Source organism: Vigna unguiculata, chromosome 8 (genome assembly GCF_004118075.2).
Source record: "Vigna unguiculata cultivar IT97K-499-35 chromosome 8, ASM411807v1, whole genome shotgun sequence".
Classification (NCBI taxonomy): domain Eukaryota; kingdom Viridiplantae; phylum Streptophyta; class Magnoliopsida; order Fabales; family Fabaceae; genus Vigna; species Vigna unguiculata.
In genome coordinates this window covers 10,650,140-10,670,120 of record NC_040286.1, presented here as the reverse complement: position 1 = coordinate 10,670,120, position 19,981 = coordinate 10,650,140, and the positions used below count along the sequence as shown (strand labels likewise).

The 19,981-nt window shown below is 36.1% G+C and overlaps 1 protein-coding gene across 2 annotated transcripts; it reads left to right on the top strand.

Moving 5' to 3' along the window:
• The first annotated feature begins 7,790 nt into the window (after positions 1-7,790).
• On the top strand, positions 7,791-18,325 carry LOC114193429 (transcriptional corepressor SEUSS-like). 2 transcript variants are annotated; one of them, XM_028083227.1, is made up of 11 exons: positions 7,791-8,227; positions 8,607-9,822; positions 9,910-10,029; positions 10,297-10,345; positions 10,505-10,719; positions 10,949-11,017; positions 11,282-11,379; positions 13,049-13,142; positions 13,488-13,557; positions 17,097-17,234; positions 17,319-18,325. In XM_028083227.1, exons 2-11 carry the CDS (start codon positions 8,782-8,784, stop codon positions 18,053-18,055), a joined length of 2,631 nt encoding a protein of 876 aa, XP_027939028.1. In that variant the 5' UTR covers positions 7,791-8,227; positions 8,607-8,781; the 3' UTR covers positions 18,056-18,325. The 2 variants fall into 2 exon arrangements, with proteins under 2 accessions (XP_027939028.1, XP_027939027.1); XM_028083226.1 differs by having other exon boundaries at positions 7,792-8,227; positions 17,097-18,325.
• The last annotated feature ends 1,656 nt before the right edge of the window (positions 18,326-19,981 follow it).

The window sequence follows — 19,981 nt, the reverse complement described above, 5'->3', positions numbered from 1 at the left end:
TACATTGAAGAGTCTTCAAGGAACATTAATGTAAATAACATAATTTATAGAGAATCAAGGGTAATGCAATTAAGTGAAAGAAGCCAAGTTCAATCACAACATCTTAAGTAACACAATTATCTTTATTTTTATTCAAAATTATTTTCAAAATTGTCAAACCTTTATCATTGTTTATTACAAGTTTAAATAGATCATAGATTACTATTTTATCAAACCAAATCTTTGTGGATACAACCTTATTGTACTACAAACGAACCAGTGCACTTGCTGAATAAATGTTCCAATGAAAATTGAAGATTCCCTTCCATCATCCACTCTCACTGCTCCCCCTATCCTACCCTAAATCAATTTTAAGAACAATTAAAAAATTTTGCTCAAATTCAACTCCAAAACTAACTAGCAATATGTGTTACATGTTCTAACAAGAGGTTCAATTAAAACTTAAAGGAAGAGTGTTTATAAGCTCTTGGCCTGCACCTATAAACTAAAAAAAATTGTTTTGTACTTTTGCTAAAGTTCTAAATAGAAAAAGAAGAATTCAAACTAAGAAGAACAAGCAACATCACTATAAGAAAACCATTAAATAACAACCAATTTAAAGACAAAAGATAATTAGTCATTATATTAACTGAGTTAGAGAGATTGTTTTATAAACTAAAAATTATTGGCATCTAAATAGTCTCTAGATGCCAATAATTTTTAATTTGTAAAATGGTCTTTCTAACTTAGTCAATATAATGACTAATTATTAGTTTTCTCTAAATTAGTTGTTATCTTATGTTTTTCTTGTAGTTCATGCTCACGATTTTCATGCTCTCAACTTAAAAAAATATGCAAAATTTTTAAGATTACTTCTAATGAAATTATGGACATGTAAATGAACTAAACAAGACTCTAAAAAACAAGGCTAAGAGATCCCCTTAAATAGGTGAGCATGAGGAGTCTCTTTGCAAGGAAATGTTACAAAGGGCATCACTACAAATACTAAAGTCTAACTTATAGAAACTAGGTCAAAAATTAGGTTAAAATGAGACATATTTTGGTATAGAAATGAAAGTCTCTATGTTGATTTCGCCTCCCACATGCTTAGAGGGCCAAAGGTACATGTACCATGGTGGTATATGTTGCTTTATGCTTTTCTCTCTCCTCCACATCATATGTGCCACCTTGACCTTGTCATGTAGACATGCTCTAATTTACTTTAGTTAGTGTTCATCCTCTTCTAATTAAGCTCAATCTACAAAACAAACAAAGAACACAAGTCAACATGTCAATTGAAGTCAAGTCAAGTCTAGTCAACAAGTCAACCAAATCAACTTAGGTAAACTCAACATAATGAAATGGTAAACAAAGAAATAGTAGAAGGATTAGAAGTAGGGGCGAATGTTCTTGAGGGCAGGAACGCGCCATGCCCCCCTCCCTCAAATTTTGAATTTTTTTTAACTATATATATATATATATATATTATAAATATATTGAAAATTTATTAAATTTTTAAAACTGTAGGTAGTATATTTTAAAATTTGATGAAAACTAAATTGTGTATTTTTTTTATAAAGCACAACATTTAATGTTAATAATAATAAAGAATAAAAATATTTAGGTTTAATTTCTCTTTTGGTCTTTGTTTTTGTCAAAAAATTGACACTAGGATTATATTAATTATATTAACAAAGCAAACCATCCATATTATGAGTTTTAATTTTAATGAAATAATCATTGATCCGTTTCAAGAAATTTAAAAAAAAATATCGTAAAAGACCAAATTGCATTAGTTTTTAAAAAAAACAGGATCAAATTGAGACTAAAAAACTAGATCAACTTAACATTTTTAAAGGAAAACATGAATCAAAAGAGTAATTAAACCAAATATTTATTAAGATAACTTTATTTTCCTTCTTATTGTTTTTTTAGTTTTTTCACAAATTGTAATCATCTCGTACTCTCATTTATCCTCTTCCTTTCCTGTCTTTTGTCTCACTTGATAACGAAAACATTATTTTTTATCTCATTAGCTTTTTGTCTATTCATTTTTTTATGAATATAGAAAAAAAATATATCATGTGTTTTTTCATAACCGATTTTTAGTTGTGACTTAACTATAATATATTTTTCTTTTAATAATTACGTACCTCAATTTTTATTAAATTATGATAAATTATTTTTTAATATTATTTACAAAAAAGTATATTAATAAAGAATAAATTCATTGTTTAAAAGTGATAAAAAAAGAAACTATTGATGAAAACAATATATATTCTATTTCTTCACATATTTTGAAGTATTATACTAATGATCAAATTGTTTAGTAGAGAAACTATTTTTGAATCATTATACTAATGATCAAATCTAATGATCTCAAATTTATATTACTTTGGCCCCTCCAACATTTTTAGTCAAGATCCGCCATTGATTAGAAGTCTCCCCTCTTGTCATGCTTCTTGTAACTCTTCTAGGGAGGACCTCTATATCATCATGTGTGATGAAGGATCCATTAGAAGGTGATGAGGCTCCTCCGTCGCGGTACTCGTCGAAAAGCCTCTTCAATCGGCATTCTACCGATTGAAACTCGCAGAGTGCGAGGTGTAAGACCCGGGAAAATTAATTAAATAATTAATTAATTAATAAATGCGGGTAGAAGCCGCCTTTATGGCATTAATTGTTGTTTAATGTGATGTGGAAAAGTGCTAGCTTATGTGGTTGAGAGTACTTTGATTGTGTGAGAAGACTTAGGTTTGAGTCCTATGTATGCCAGTTATGTGTGATTGTTTTTGTTATTGATTTTTAAGGATATGTATGAGTATGTGATTAGTATTATAAGATATTGTTGATTTGTGAGTATCACCAAATGGGATTTGGCATAGTGGTTGTGTTATGGCCTTATGAGTGGGAGATCACGGGTTCAAACCTTGGTGGGCAAAGAAAAAGATTTATTTTTGCTAACTATTAGTTGTGATATGAATGTGAAAGGACAAAGAAAACCTAGCAGAAGGGTAATCATTGGGTGTTGAAAAAATATTAAGGGGCTTGAATAGCCATTAAGCCCACACTTAAGCAAAACTCGTTTTATTTTAATACCCACCTTAAAGGCACCTATAAAAGCCAAAAATTAGGTAAAGGGAAGGGGTTCTGTCTTCACAATTGTTGAGCACTCAATCCAGGTTAGGGGAGTTGTACTTTGCGTATGTCAATAATTTGTTTTGTGGTATGACTTTGAGTTTCCAATTGGGTCATGTTTGATTGGGAAAAATTCGTACCTGATGTATTGTGGTTGGGAATTGGGGTATTTGAGTTTGGATGCATGATCATGTGTGGGTAATGTGTTGCGGGAGAAGGGTTTTGACCTTTCAGGTTGTTGGTGATTGTATGTTCGAATGTGGTTGCCAATTTTGTGTGGAAAGTATGGTTTTGGGTGCTAATTGCCATTACAATAACATTGGTATCGATTGCATGTTTTGTGGTATGTTTTTGGGTATGGTTTGACACTGTTTTGGGTAAAATCCGTGTGTGACAGTGAGGGAACTCTGCAAGTCTCGCCCAAGCGAGTCTATCTCGTCTAGGCGAGAGTTGCAGAACCTCACGTCTGATGTGGGGTCGCGCTGCTCGCCCAGGCGACCTTGGTTTGATGTTGAGCGACTCAGTCTTGCTCAGGCGAGGAACAGCCCGCCTAAGCGAGGTCGCGAGGAAACTTGAGTGCTTTTGAGCGCGATATCTCGCCCAGGCGAGAAGTATTGGTGTTTTGAGCGACTCTGTCTCGCTCAGGCGAGAGACATTCGCTTGAGCGAGGTCGCGATGTGAAATGACATGGTTAAGTGGTTCCTCGTCTAGGCGAGGGGAGGGTGTTGCTTTGAGCGATGGTACAACTCGCCCAAGCGAGGAAATCTCGCCTAAGCGAGATAACGTGAAATTGTGGTTGATCAGAGCTCGCCCAGGCGAGGCGAACTAACCTAAGCGAAGCAGTGGGCTTAGCTTGGGCGAGAGGTCCCCAGCCTAAGCGAGTTTATGTGAATTATTGTGTTTTCATGTGCTTGTGAGTGGGTTTTGGATGTTTATACCAAGGTAGGTATGTATATGCATGTGTGTGGTGTGTTGGCTTGAAGGATTAAGTCCATTAGGGGTTTGGGACGTGCTCGGTGGTTGGACACATGATGGGCATGGAACTGGTTGAGTTCCCGTCGGCTACTAATGGGCGAGGTGTCCTTAGTATGGTGATTGCATGTGTCGGGCGCACGATGGGCAAGGAACTGTGATGTTCCCGTCGGCTACTATTGGGCGAGGAGTCCATAGTATGGTGATTGCGTGCGTGCCAGGGTCCAAGTGTGAGACTTGGATGTTTTTACTACAGACGAGGAGTTTGTAGGGCAGGACTATGAGCGAGGTATGCTCATAGGGTTGGACCACGAATGAGTCAGTTTCGTGGGAGCACAGGGAAGTCCCAAGACCTAGTTCATGCATATGACTCATGACGGACTATGAGGTCATGGTTGGGTGATTATGAAATATGAAATTAGTTATGTTATTTTGGGTTGGGAAACATATTTATACTCATGTTTCTTTATATATATATGTTGTGCATAGCTCACCCTTTCTCTGTGTGTGTGGCGATGATCGGGTAACTTGTTATCCGGAGCAGATGATGTGACAGGTGGGCCAGGAGATGCTTAGACTCAGAGCGAGGGCTAGCATGGGATATTATGTAGATACATATGTATTTTGTTTATTATTTTATCCTTGTGAAGATTATGTAAACTTGGCAGGAGCCATTAACTTCTATTTCAGGTTTATGAATTTTGGACTCCTGGTTTTATATAACTCGTATATTTAAAGTTTTAAATTTCTCATGTTTTTTTTTGGGAAATACTTCATATTCAATGTGGAATTTAATGAAATTTCGAATATTATTTATTTTATATCAGTAATATTCTTTAGGGATGTTACACGAGGGAAACGCAACAGAAGACTTGGATTTGGAGTTTAACACTCATATTGCTCTCGTATCTCACCGGTCTAGTAACCCTGGGAGGAGAAATCCTCATCTAAAGGGAAATGGGAGCTAAGATCAACGGTGGGAGTGATCTCAACCGAATTTAACATTCATTAAAGTTGGGTGTTTACAAATAATGGCTTGCCCTTTATAGAAGAGAGGCAACCGGAGAATGGAAAGAAAGAAGAAAACGCTATCTAACATCCTAACAGCGCACCAGAGGGAAAACAGTTCGGTCATCAATCCCTAAAATCTAAGGAACGACGTGTTTGACGGAAGAAGAACACGCTGGCAAAGGATTGATGGTTCATGCGATGCTGGTGACTGAAACCCTAACAAGGAGGCGCGTTTCAGGGGAAGAGAGGGCTTTCTCTCATGAACCCTAGCGGAGTGTTTGGAGAGAGAATGGGCTGCACGTGTTTCCCTTTTGTGTTATTGGTCATGCAGAGGCTTTGAAGAATTGGGCTCGGCCTAATAAAAGCAGGATGTTGGCTGCAACAAAATTGGGGTTACACATGAAGAGGTGCAGACTGTCACTTGCAGGAGTGTGAAGGTGGAGCGTGAAGATGTTGCCACACAAAAGTGAATTTGGGTTGGCAGAGGCTGAAGGAAAATTGGGCCGTGACAGTTCCAACATTCTGGCCTAACAAAGCAGGCTTATCACACACCAATATCCATGATGCGCTGATGCAGAAATTTGGACTGCACTTGAAATTAACCAAATTAGACAAACATTTATTTAATAAAAGAAATAAAGAATTTAAAACAAATGGCCTAGACATTGGCCAAATGCTATAAGCCTTATTGGGGTCACATCAGAAGGTCACACCATCTTTAGTGTGAAATGAAAGAATAACCTCTATAAGATTGATCTGTTAAGTCTTTGTAGGCAGAAGCTCACTTACTTGCTTTTCCAAAGAGGATGAAAAATATTCATGACATAAAAATATGAGACATTTAAATTTAAAATATATTTGGAAGCTTTCAAAACCAAATAAACTATTGATGTTTTTACCAAAAAATAAATATCTTTTGAAAGTTATTAATGATCCTTTAAGCATTATAAAATGAGTTTTGCATGTTAATAAGAAAATAACTTTACACTAACTATGAACACAAACTAAATAATATTGGGTTAAATGTGCTTTTAGTCTCTAAACTTTGACATGAAATTGTAATTCTTTTCTGTCCCAAACTTTGATATTGTTTGATCCCCAAACTTTAAAAATTAATGAATATAGTTCTTTTAACCTATTAATGTTAATTTTTTTGGACTTAAATAGTGTTCCAAGATGACATTGGAGTTGGAACGTGTCAAACATATAAACATCTCAAACGTCATCCTGAAATTATTTGACACGTCAAAAAATTTAATGCAATTGGATCAAAATGACTATATATATTTATTTTTAAAGTTTGAGAACTAAACTATATCAAAATTTAAAACATGGATCTCATTAAAATTTAGGGACTAAAAATATATTTAACCCATTAATATTCTATCTCCAAATGACATTATAGTACTTTGATTATTAAAAATAGGTTAAAATACCCTTTTGGTCCCAATTTTTGTCAATTTTGTTCAATTGGGTCCTTTCTTGCTAACACCGTTTAAATCATTAACGGCCATGAACAGTGACTGTCACGTGTCACTTTATATTTTTTTTTTGATTTTTTTTTAATTTTTTTTAAATGCCCACCTGTCAATCCAATAGCGTGTCATGTGTCAAAGTCAATGTTTTATATTCAATTTGGTCCCTATATTTTTTATTTTTGTTCAATTTAGTCCCAATTTTGTTTAAAATTTGACCAATTTTGTCCCTATCGAAGATGTGACCAAATTTAATTTTTATATCAGAGTTATAATGATGTGAATTTTAATATATTATATAAAAATATTTAATAAAAAATGTGAATTTTAATATAAAAATTAAATTTGGTTTCAATTTGGAGAGAGACCAAATTGGTTCATGTTAACAAAAATTTGGACTAAATTAAAGAAAAATAACAAATATAGGGACCAAATTGAATATAGAACATTGACTTTGACACGTGACACGCTGCTGGATTGACACGTGGACATTTAAAAAAATAAAAAAATTCAAAAAAATTCAAAAAAACCACAAAGTGACACGTGATAGTTACTGTTCATGGTTGTTAATAATTTAAATAGTGTTAGCAAAAAAGGACTTAATTGAACAAAATTGACAAAAATTGGGACCTATTTGAACAAGAAATCAAAATTAGGACTTATTTTACAAAAATTAACAAAAATTGAAAAAAAAAAAGTATTTTAACCTTAAAAATATAAAAAGATAATAAGTATATAAGTATAATAAACAAATGTATAACATGAAGCATTAAATGCAGCGAAGATTAGTCCATTAAAGGGTTAATATATAAGCTTTTAAAACTTCCCTTTTAAAATTATGGTGAGAGTGTTAATATATATAGGTTTTTAGATCTTTTACATTTAGAGTTAAACATACGAATATGAATAATATATTAAAGATATAAATGATTCTTTAGTTTAACATCTATTTATGTAAATGCTTTTGAAAATCTGTATTCAATTAGATTCTAAAAACAAACTATTTTAAACTATGAGATAAAAGATGACTTTTAAATTTATGGTAAAATAAAACTTAAGCTAACTTTGAAGAGATAATAAAAGGATGTTCACTCAAACTTTTATTTTTCATAATATTTTTTATCTATATAATATTTTTATAGTATAATATATAAAGCGAAAAATATATGGTGATGAAGAGCGAGATGATGGTTGGGATGGACGGCAAAGCATGGTTCATGTAGAAAACAGAGAAAGAGAGAGGGCAAATGGAAGAATAAGATTTGACTTGAGTGTGCTCGAACTAAATATTATAAAGAAGAAAGAAACAGAAAACGAAAGAAAGGAAGAAAAAGGAAAGAGAGAGAAGAAAAATTCAATCAGATCGAATACACTCTTGACGTCCGCAGCAACACACCAATCTCTCTCTACTTTCTCTCTCTAGAAAGGACCTAAGCGTGAGAACACAGTAGGGCCCTTCACTGAGCAACAACGAGAAGAGGAAGGAGAAACCCTAGAAACAAAGGACCAACTCAACTCAACTCAGCTCTACTCGGCTATACTCAGCTTAACTCAACTCAACTCTCCATATTTATCGGCACAATTCAAATTCTTTTTCCATTCCGTTCTCATTTTTTTCCTCTCAGAACTGTTTTCTCTTCGGTTTCAACTCGGTAGGTTCTTCTGAGTTCAACTCGCCTCCTTTCTTCTGAGTTGTGGATCGTTGATTCGCTCCACCTAGGGCTCGACCGACCCCTTTTTATTTCGTTGCTGTTTTCTTTTCTTTTATTTTTTTTTTCTTTTAAATTCAACCGCGCATTTTAGTTTGATTAAATTAAGTGAAGTTTCTTTTTATGTGTTGATATAATTCTTTTTCAATTACGACTTGGTTGAGGGAGAAGCTCTAATTTGTTATTTTGTTTGAAGATTTCGGTATTTAGTGTGATTTACTGTATTACTTTGTTTGTTTATTTATTTATGCTAATTGTTACCGGGTGGTGTTTTGTTGACTGTTGTTTATGATTTGGATCTGAAAATTGGTGTGTTGTGCAGACTCATGCGGAAGGTGTTTGGAGAGTGCACATTTCAATGTTTGAGTTTGTTTCGGAAGCGCAGCAAGGGCTTGGACTTTGGGTTGAAATGAAACGTTGTGTGGTTTGAGTGTGAGAGGGTTTTATTGTGGTAATTATTGGGCTTAGGTTTTGAAAGGGCAGTGACAGTGAAGAGAATGGTTCCTCCTGGGCCCCCTACGCCTCTTGGTGCCCAGTCTGTGCCGTCACTTTTGAGATCGAATTCCGGAATGTTGGGGGGTCAAGGCGGCCCTGTGCCTTCACAAACTTCGTTCCCTTCGCTGGTTGCGCAGCGAAACCAGTTTAACAACATGAACATGATAGGTAATATGTCTAATGTAACTTCCTTACTGAATCAGTCTTTTCCGAATGGAATTCCGAATTCTGGACTAGCTGGCCATGGGAGTAGCCAGCGCGGTGGAGGTGTTGATGCTGGGGCGGAATCAGATCCGCTGTCTGGTGTTGGCAGTGGAATCAATTTTGGTAATACTTTGCAATCGAATTTGGGTAACCCGGGTTCATCCGGTCAGGGTCAGGGTCAACAATTTTCAAATGCTTCTGGTAACCAGATGATGTCAGATCAACAGCATTCCCAGCAACTCGAACTTCAGAGTTTTCAGCATAGTCAACAATCAATGCAACAGTTCTCTGCTCCTCTGAACGCTCAGCAGCAACAGCATTTTCAGTCAATTCGTGGTGGAATGGGTGGTGTTGGCTCGGTTAAGTTGGAGCCACAGGTAAACAACGATCAGTTTGGGCAGCAGCAGCAGCAATTGCCCTCAAGGAATCTTGCTCAGGTGAAGTTGGAACCACAGCAGCTTCAAACAATGAGAAACATGGCAGCAGTAAAAATGGAGCCTCAACATACTGATCAGCAGTTTTTGCATCAGCAGCAACAACAACAGCAGCAACAGCAGCAGCAACAACAACTTCTCCACATGTCAAGGCAATCCTCTCAGGCTGCTGCTGCTCAGATGAATCATCTTTTGCAACAGCAGAGACTTTTGCAATATCAACAACATCAGCAGCAGCAACAGCAACAACAGCAACTCTTGAAGGCAATGCCTCAACAACGACCCCATCTACCGCAGCAGTTTCAACAGCAGAATTTGCGGTCTCCTGTGAAGCCACCTTATGAACCTGGAATGTGTGCTAGGCGGCTGACCCATTACATGTATCAGCAACAGCATAGACCTGAAGTGAGAATTATTCTTGATATTGTGTTTTCTCTAAATATCTATATCTTCTGTCTCATTAATGATGCATCTGCACTTAATTTTATGCAGGATAATAACATTGAATTCTGGAGGAAGTTTGTTGCTGAGTATTTTGCTCCGAATGCCAAAAAGAAGTGGTGTGTTTCCATGTATGGAAGTGGCAGACAAACTACTGGAGTTTTCCCTCAGGTCTGCTGCAAGAGAAAACCTTATAAACTATTTCTGATGCCTGGATAACTTCATCTAAGTTAGTCTCTTGATTATTCAATAATGTCTGTAGTCCATTCTCCATTCTACTATTTTCCTTTATTTGCATCTTGATTTTATAGTTATGATTGCCATATTATTATGTGTCAAGCTACTATTGTCTTGAACACGAGAATCAAGGTGCAGCCATGTTAAGTTCATGAAGCTAAGCGTTAGTTTTAGCTAACATTGATTTTTAAATTTTTTCAGGATGTATGGCACTGTGAAATATGTAATCGCAAACCTGGCCGTGGATTTGGTAAGTTTTTATTTTAATTTTTCAGTTTAACTCAGTCCTATTATGTTTTGGTCGGCTACTATCTTACCGTTAGTGATTTTGAATTTTTGAGCATTTCAAATGTTTACAAATATGATTATGCTGCATTATCCCCTTTCTGAAGTTTTTATGTGTTTTCAGAAGCAACTGCCGAGGTTCTTCCCAGGCTTTTCAAAATAAAGTATGAAAGTGGTACTCTGGAAGAGCTCCTTTATGTTGACATGCCTCGAGAATACCATAATTCCTCTGGACAGATTGTCTTAGATTATGCAAAGGCAATACAAGAAAGTGTTTTTGAGCAACTTCGTGTTGTTCGTGATGGTCAGCTTCGAATAGTTTTTTCTCCAGACCTGAAGGTTGTGAATAAGAAGAATTGCCTTTAGATTTTAACTACTAGTCATTACACATTATTATTGATATTTTCTTAGAATTACCTTTAGCTTTGAACTAAAAGTAAGTAAACATTATTATTGATATTTTCTTAGAATTACCTTTAGCTTTTAACTAAAATTCAGCATACATTATTACTGATATTTTCTGTATTTCCAAAAATAGTTGACATTTTGTTTGTTATTTCCTTTTCAGATATGCTCTTGGGAATTTTGTGCTCGGCGACATGAAGAGCTCATTCCTAGACGACTGTTAATACCTCAGGTTTGTGATAAAAAATTAATTGTAGAGAGACTTTATTTCCTGATGATGTATCAATATATGAATACAAGACGTTTGTTATGATGGTCAACTGATATTTTAGGCTTAGAATTTAGAGACTTTTTATGTTTGTGATATGTATTGTTCAGATTAAGGAGAATTCAGTTAAGCAGACTTATATATTTTGATTATTGGTTTCGAAGACAGTGACAAAGTGTTGTACACGATGGTTATTTATTCTTATATGTATTCTATTTTTGTATGCAGATTAGTCAGCTTGGAGCAGTTGCTCAAAAATACCAGGCAATTACTCAAAATGCGACACCCAATTTATCGGTTCCAGAGTTACAAAGTAATTGCAATATGTGAGTCCGCTTTTCCTTTTTGTTCTTTCTGCTTAGGTCTGAGCTGCAGTCTTTTATTAATGATCTAATCGTGAAGTTGTTATATATACTTGCTAAATTGTTCCTGCTCTTAAAACTTGTAATAATTTGTTTCTTAAGTGGTAAGTTTCTGCATCTTGATTTCCTGAATTGTTACTAGATCTTTTATGTGAATCTCATACTGAATGTGTTCATAGTGGCTTCTAATAAAGTCTTACTTTTTATTTTATGGTATAATAAGAGAACAAATGTCCTGGCTTATTTACCTATCCTTGATTCATACATATATTTAATGGAAGAAGGGGCAAACATTTGTGTTTTCAATGTCCATAGCAAATATCTCTCCTTAAAGTTTTTCATATGTTGTTCCTGCCAGTGCATTTGTCTTAGACTACAAGAACTTAGGCATTGCTACACCAATGTTACTGAAATTGTGTTTTACATCGTGAAGTCATCCAATTCTACAGTCTTGTATAGTACTTTTGATTCAAATTGCATCTGATCTAGTACAGTAAAATCACGGGGATTGTTGAGCAAATCGTGGAATTGTTCAGATCTGAGCTTTTTCGGTGTCTCTTATGCCATACTTCAAGCTTGTTCAACTTTTCAGGTCAATGAGTTTTCGATTAAAACTCAAACCCAATTGAAATATAAGGACACAATGTTTTTCTACATAAAGTTTCTTAAGAAATTCAGAAACCACTCACACTCATGGACTCATTACAGTGGTATGGTTTTTCTTCCACATCTCCTTGTTCGCTCACTTCCAAAAGCATGTTCAACTTCTTGGGTCAATGAGTTTCCGATTAAAACCCAAACCCAATTGAAATATAAGGACACAATGTTTTTCTACAGAAGTTTCTTCTCCTTAAGAAATTCAGAAACCGCTCACACTCGTGGACTCATGCCACCAGTATGGTTTTTCTTCCACATCTCCTTTTTTGTTGGAAAGCAACTGTAGTTACAAGTCATGCCACTGGCACGATTTTGATTTTGCATCTTATTGGTCACCAAAAAGCAATCACAGTTAACGACAAATGGCACTCACGGTTTTTCTGGTTTTTCTTCACAAAGGAGATAGAACTAATGAAGATCCCTTGATTTTGTTTTAATTTGAGTCATTTATATAAGATGAAGTTAAGCTTGCAGAAGTAATGACAGAGTGATCACTTTTGTTTTAATTATTTGTGTTATTTGCATATGTGTGTGTGTGTGTGTATATATATATGTATGTATGTATATGTATATGTGTGTGTGTGTGTGTCAAATTTTTGTAGAATGTAAAATCTACTATTCTTGTTATGATCCCACAATTTAGGATTTTGAGTCCTTCACAATCTTTACCGTAATCTCGATTTTAACTATCTACCTTGTGCTACACAAACATTTTTTTTTTTTCATTTTGAAAGAAAATTTTGTTCCTAGGTTTTTGTGACTTCTAAACTCTGGTGTTGGTATTAAGAAATTTGCATGTGTAAGTAAGCTCTCATCATATTTAGGCTTTTAGGGATGTGTCGGATATGCCTACTTCTTATATTTGCTTATACAACTTTTCCTTGATCCACTTGTGGTCTAACAAAAGCAAGTTCACTTGATTTGATAATCTCTTTTCGTTTTCCTTAATTTATGAACTGCTCGAATGCTTTACCAGGTTTGTTGCATCAGCCCGTCAGTTGGCAAAAGCTTTGGAAGTTCCATTGGTCAATGATTTAGGATATACTAAGAGATATGTGCGGTGCCTTCAGGTAATGTTCTACTTGTTGAGATGTGTCCTTTAATATTGAAAGTTGAATCCTATTGTGATTTAAACTGCTGTATATGAAAAGATTGATAACTGTAGATTTTTATTTCTTATGTCTAATATTTTCTTGGCAATTCTCAGGAGTGGTTATGAAATTGTCTCTTTAATTACTTAAATTTTACCTAAAGACAGTTTTATTTTTAGACTTTCCATGGATAAGTAAATAAAAAAGTTATTGGGAAAATTATTGAATCTTGAGCTTATGGAAATATGTTCTCAAGTGATTTGTTTTGAGTAATTAGGGTCTCCCGAGTTAACTTGACAAACCTTCCTTTCTATCATGTTGCAGATATCAGAAGTGGTAAATAGTATGAAAGACTTGATAGATTATAGCAGAGAAACGCGAACTGGACCCATGGGTAAGTTAATGATCTTTTTACTGGTTTGAAATACATTTGTGAGCATGGATGTTAGTATGATTATGAAATAGTGTCATGTTTTATAAAAAGCCCCAGCTGTCTTATCCACATATTTGTTGCAACGTTCCATTTTCAAATTGAAAAATGGGCTTCATATAGATGCGGAAATCCTCATTGCTTACACCTTTATAGTTTATGTTGGGCTAAATTATTTATTTAGTTCCTATTGTCTCTGGCTAAAGAAATTCAGGTTAGTCTCAACTTACAAAAGTACAGGTTTCTACAATTATCCAGACTATGCAAAATGATCCTAACTGTCAGATGTCATCATGTCTCTATGATAACCGCGTTAATCCAAATTAAAAATACAAAGTATACTGGCAAACTGTTAGGATCCAATTCAAAGGTACGGGCTCATATTGGACAAGGCTTTGGGCCTCCAACTAGATAACCTAGTTTTTTTGGTGTGACTCTCCCAAGGTTCTTATCCCTTGGTATAAAACCTTCTTGCATGTGTCTTAGCGGCAAAAGAGAGGAGCCAGTGGTGACTCCAGCATTGCAGTGTTCACCCCCAAAAGGCTAGTGCATAGCCAACCTGTGCTGAGATGGGAGACTGCTAAGAGTGTTGGGATATCAAGTCCAAATTGTTGGATGAGACATGAAATCCACATTGGTAGTATGTGATTGTAATGTGGGGTTTGCAAGGTTTGGGGCTCTCTATCTGCAACCACTAGCTTTTCTGGTGTGGCTCTCCTAAGGTTCTTATCGTTTTTTAGGTCTCTGTTAGTAATAGTTATCTAGTAATTTTAATGAGTTAGTCAATTAGACCTGTGAGCTAGTTGGTTGAAGAAATAAAGGGAGGGAAAAGAGAGACCATCTTGTAATTTGCAAGAGAATTGAAGCCTTTGGCATTGGGGAGATTAAAAACCTTCAAATTTCTGCAAATTATGCACTGTTATGGACCATGCCTCTAGCACTGAAGTTTATTATCACCAAACACCCAGATGTGTTTTACTCATGTGTCAAAACCAACAAAGTGAGTCAAAGGAATGGACCTTAGTGATGAAGGAAGAAAAAACAGAAGGTTCTTTTTCTAAGTTCACGGACCAAGAAGAAGGATGACTCTGAAAAGGGATGGAAGTGATTTTCTATGATTTGTGTGTTTGACCCATATTTGTATTCATCGTAGGAACATTTGAAAAAGAATTTTTGGCAACAATTTTGATGACTTGTTGATTATGCTTTAACCAACCTGAATACTGATATGGACTTTTAGCAGCAGCTGACATCGCTCTGTCTGTTAGTGTTATTATGTCTTAGCATTTTTTTAGTTTTTGTTAATGAGTTTTTAGTTATGGTAGCTGGTAAAAGAAATAAGGCATGTTAGAGAAGGGGGGGGGGGGGGGGGGGAGTGATCACCTTGTCAAAAGGCTCCAAATCTCGCAAATGACAGGCATGACATACATTTTCTGAAAACACAGAAGTGTTGCTTGCCAGTCCATGTGAGCCAATTATGATCATTATTTGGATTTTTTGTTTGTTTATTCATGTCAGTGTGAATTATTGATGTTGACTTTATTTGATGTCATCGTGTTATAGTATGATTTGATTAAGAATATAAAGCACTAACCTTATTTATACCAATAGTCAATAAGGAAACAAATAATGAAATATACGGAATATAGAATCAAATAATATAATATGTATTGTGTAAGCCAGTCATCTCATCTGTGCTATCGTACTATTGGACCCTCAACAATTGTCAATTACTGTTGTACAGTTTGCAGAAGAACTAATATACAAACTGGCCTGTTCTCAGATCGCAACAAGAATCGTTATCAATTGCAAAAAATATGTTCAGATTCTATCAATGCGGTCTCTCTTTTAAACTTCCAAATTCTTTTAGTCATTGAGTCAAATGGAAGGTTTGTAGTATAAATCCTAGCCAATTTATCTCTATACAAAGCATTGTGAACAAAATGGAAGGATTGATGCTGCTAAAGAACATCCTGACAAACATGTTTGGATGGAGATGAGGCTAGTGTCTAAGGTTAATCACATTTATTAGGGTAGATTGCGTTTGTGAAAAAATTGGGGTCAAATTGCATTTTGGAACAAAAACCTTGCAGGTGCCAGGCTGCACCTGGGATTGAGCTTGATGCAAGCCAGTGTCTAAGGTCAGTCATGTTTGGAAGGGCAGGTTGCATTTGTGAAAAATTGGGGCCAAAGTGCATTTTGTAACTAAAACTGGCAAGTGACCAGGCTGCACCTGGGATTGAGTTTGTTGCTAGATCATATTTATCAATTCTGTATATTATAAATTGCTGTAGTAGGTTGAGCTATTGTGAAATTTTATATGCGAGTTAAACAATTCATAATTTCAATGTGCACGTATACACAAGCTCATAAATAAAACCCTGGAAATTATAGACATTCATATGTTAGTTACGGAGAACAGAGAAATCATGAAAGGTCTGTGAGAATGAGCATGTACTGTAACATAATGACAAGGTGGAACAATAAGTAAAAGAAAATATGAGAAGTTAGACAGTGAACTGAATAGAACCAACACAGCAAAGCATTTCAGAGAACAGAGCAAGATCAGAAAGTACTGGAAAACGATAGAAATTTACCCTACATGGCATCTGAGAGTAGAGGCTCATGTTTCAGAATGACAAGGGATAACATAATATCCGAGATGGTGGCAGAGAACGGTGTCAGATTAATTAGATGTATTATGCATGAGCAAGGTCGAATCACATAACAGAGACTAGGGCTCAAAGAAGTGACGAGACGAGGTTAGGAATGAACAAAGCAGGTCAGTCTATAAGGGTTGGAAAGTACAAATTCCCCCCACCTACCCACACCAGAACCAATGAAGTGACACTGAATTTCAGGGGTGTCTTTGACCTGAGAAAGATGTGTCGTTGACTTGTGAATATAGTAGCACACTGACAATGGACACAATTTTCGCCATGGAAAGCACTCCACTTTGGTTATGTTGGTCCAACACAACACAACATGGGAATAGTGCTGCTATCACGAGCTATTATGTATTATGGGCCAGATCACATGGGACAACTGTGGTCCAATCACATCTGACTAAGAGCATCAGGCTTAGACAATGTAGATTTATTTATAAAAGATGAGTGGTTTTAAGAAACTGAGCTGCAGAGTATTCTAGGTCTCTGAAGATGATACTGCAATTATACCATATTGAAGAACCAAACCACTGGCCCTTATTTGTGTACTAGATCATCATGCTAAATAAAGAAACAAGTAATTTTATAGTAGGAAATATGAAAACAATCTGACAAGATAGTCTAAGATACTCTAAATTATTCTAAAGATATAATGAAGATACTATTGTAATTTTCCATATATCCTAACATCATATGGCGTAATTCTTTTTTCTCATTCTGGGAATATGCTTGGGTATTTAATTGAAATTGTCGGGAAGTTTTTTTAATGCATAATTGCCAGTTGTTTGACTGTAATAATACTGATTTTAGAATCGTATTTTTGTTGCATTTTATCAGACAGCTTAGCAAAATTCCCTCGGAGAACAAGTGGTTCATCTGGACTTCATAGTCAGGCACAACAGTCTGAAGATCATATGCAGCAGCAGTCACAGCCTCAGCAGCCACTCCCGCATATGGTTCCCCATACTTCAAATGGTGATCAAAATTCTGTGCAAACTGCTGCGATGCAGATTACTTCTACCAATGGTGTGACAAATGTAAATAATTCTGTGAATGCAGCATCTGCATCAACCACCACAAGCACCATTGTTGGACTTCTCCACCAGAATTCTGTGAATTCTAGACAAAATTCAATGAACAATGCAAGCAGCCCTTATGGGGGTAGTTCTGTTCAAATTCCATCCCCAGGTTCGTCTGGTAATGTTCCACAAGCGCAGCCAAATGCATCCCCTTTTCAATCACCCACACCATCCTCATCTAACAATCCACAAACATCTCATCAAGCATTAACTTCTGCAAACCACATGGGTACGGCAAATTCACCAGCCAATATTCCCTTGCAACAACAACAGACTTCTCTCCCTGCTGAAGCTGACACAACGGATGCCCAGAGCTCAGTCCAGAAAATCATTCATGAGATGATGATGTCCTCCCAGATGAACGGCCCAGGTGGAATGGCCGGTGCTGGTTCTCTTGGAAACGACATGAAAAATGTAAATGGGATTCTACCAGGGAGTAACAATAACGGTGGGCTTGTGGGTAATGGGGCTGTGAACAGTAATTCAGGTGTTGGGGTTGGTGGTTATGGCACAATGGGTCTTGGTCCATCTGGTATGAGCAATGGAATGAGACCTGTAATGGGACATAATTCCATGATGAATGGAAGGGGAGGACTGGCATCTCTTGCACGGGAGCAAGTTATGAATCAGCAGGACTTATCAACCCAACTACTTAGTGGGCTAGGAGCAGTAAATGGCTTTAATAATCTTCAATTTGATTGGAAACCATCTCCATGAGAGCCTTTGTAATCTTGTGGATGTTGCGATTCTTGGGCGGCTGCTTGTGCAGCATCACAAATGCTAGAATTGCCTTCGCCCCCCTCGCCCTCCAGATGGCACAACACAATGGGGTCGTCATAGGGTCCTTGTACTAATCTGTTGTTTTTATATATATAAAAGTGAAAATTTGTTGCCTGGTTGTTTGGCTCATGGGGCTCATTTTTCTTTTGAATTCAATTGTAACTTTTTTTCTTTTGTATTTTTTAAATATCTTGATGGCATTCACAACTTTTCCATTGCATACGCAAGAAAGTTGATGCTTCGGGCCGCAAACTGTAAGTGATTAGGAGCATGTAATTATGTTCGCCGGCAGTGGACAAGTCCGGCACCATGCGACGGAGGTACTGCTCAGCTCGAAAAGCCATGAAGATTGGAGTTTTCCTTTTACTCCTAAACTTGGAGTAATTGTGCCAAATTAAAGCATGGCGTGAGAAATCATTTGTTCGGTGATCGAATTTGGGACTAAAGATTCTCCTCCGTCCAGAAATTATACAATGTAATCTTTACAAAATGTTGAAACGGATATGGATACTAAGTACTTTTGGTGTGATGAAAACCATGAAATGAAAATGAATGATGGTCCATAATTTATGGTGGATTTCCTTATTATAAAATTTGTTTGGCAAAGTCTTCCTACACCTATACATTCTCATTTATTCTATTCGAATTGAGTAATTCAAAAGTAACCAATCAATACTTTTTAGATTATACATTTAAAAATATTTTCAGATTATATAATCTGAAATTTAAATGACTTCAAAATATTTTAAGATATTTTTGAATTATATAATTCAAAAGTTATTTATTTTAAAAAAGTGTTTTTAAATTATATAATTCAAAAGAAAATTCCATTCCTCCTAACCCTCGAGGGAAGTTTACTTGTTGGCTTCTGTGTAAACTTTTCCTTATCATTCTTGTTAAGATTATATATAATTCTGTTATGGTTAGTTACTGTAGTTTGTTATACATCTTCTGTTGCGCTAGTATAGTTAGTTCTAGGCTTGCCTATATTAAGACTTTCTCTCTCTGTATCAACACAATTCAATATCATGCAACGTTTTGTTTCTTTCTCTCTCTCATAATCATAACATGGTATCCAGAGCTTATTTTTTTTTCACCATGACTTCCGCAAACACTACCCAATCTGATATTGCCTTTGTGCCTTCTTCTTCGTCCTCCCTCCATTTTTTTTCCCTCCACCCTTAGCATCAAGTTAGATGATGAAAATTTTCTGGTCTGGGAGCATCAAATCCTGGCAACCATTTACGGTTTGCATTTCTTCCATTTTCTTGATGGCACTCCAGCTCCACCCAAGTTCTTGACGCAAAGTGCAGCAGAATCCTCCATCATCAATCCTGCATATGTTCACCATCAACAGCAAGATAACCTCATTGTAGCGTGGCTATTGGGCTCAATGTCTTCTCCTATGTTAACAAAAATGGTAGGTCTTCGTACGTCGGCCGCTATTTGGAAAAAATTAACAATATACTTCGCAAGTCAATCCAGAGCGCGTGTGAAAAAGCTGAAGCTTCAACTAAAAGTGTCCAAGAAAGATCGTTCCATATCTACGTACATTCTTGATATCAAGAAGACCGTAGATTCATTAGCCGCCATCGGATCTCCTCTTTCTGACGCTGATCATATTGAAGCCATCCTTGATGGATTGCCGGATGATTACGATGGGTTCGTTACATCCATCCTCTCCCGCACAGAACCATACACTGTTGAAGAAATAGAAGCATTGCTTCTTGCGCATGAAGAACGCTTAGAGAAACACAAACAAGCTGATAATGTCTTTCAGGTCCATGCCACCACATCTTCTTGGCATTCTTCCACTCGTGGCAGGTTTCAAGATCGTGCTGGTCGACAACGATCACGTCCACC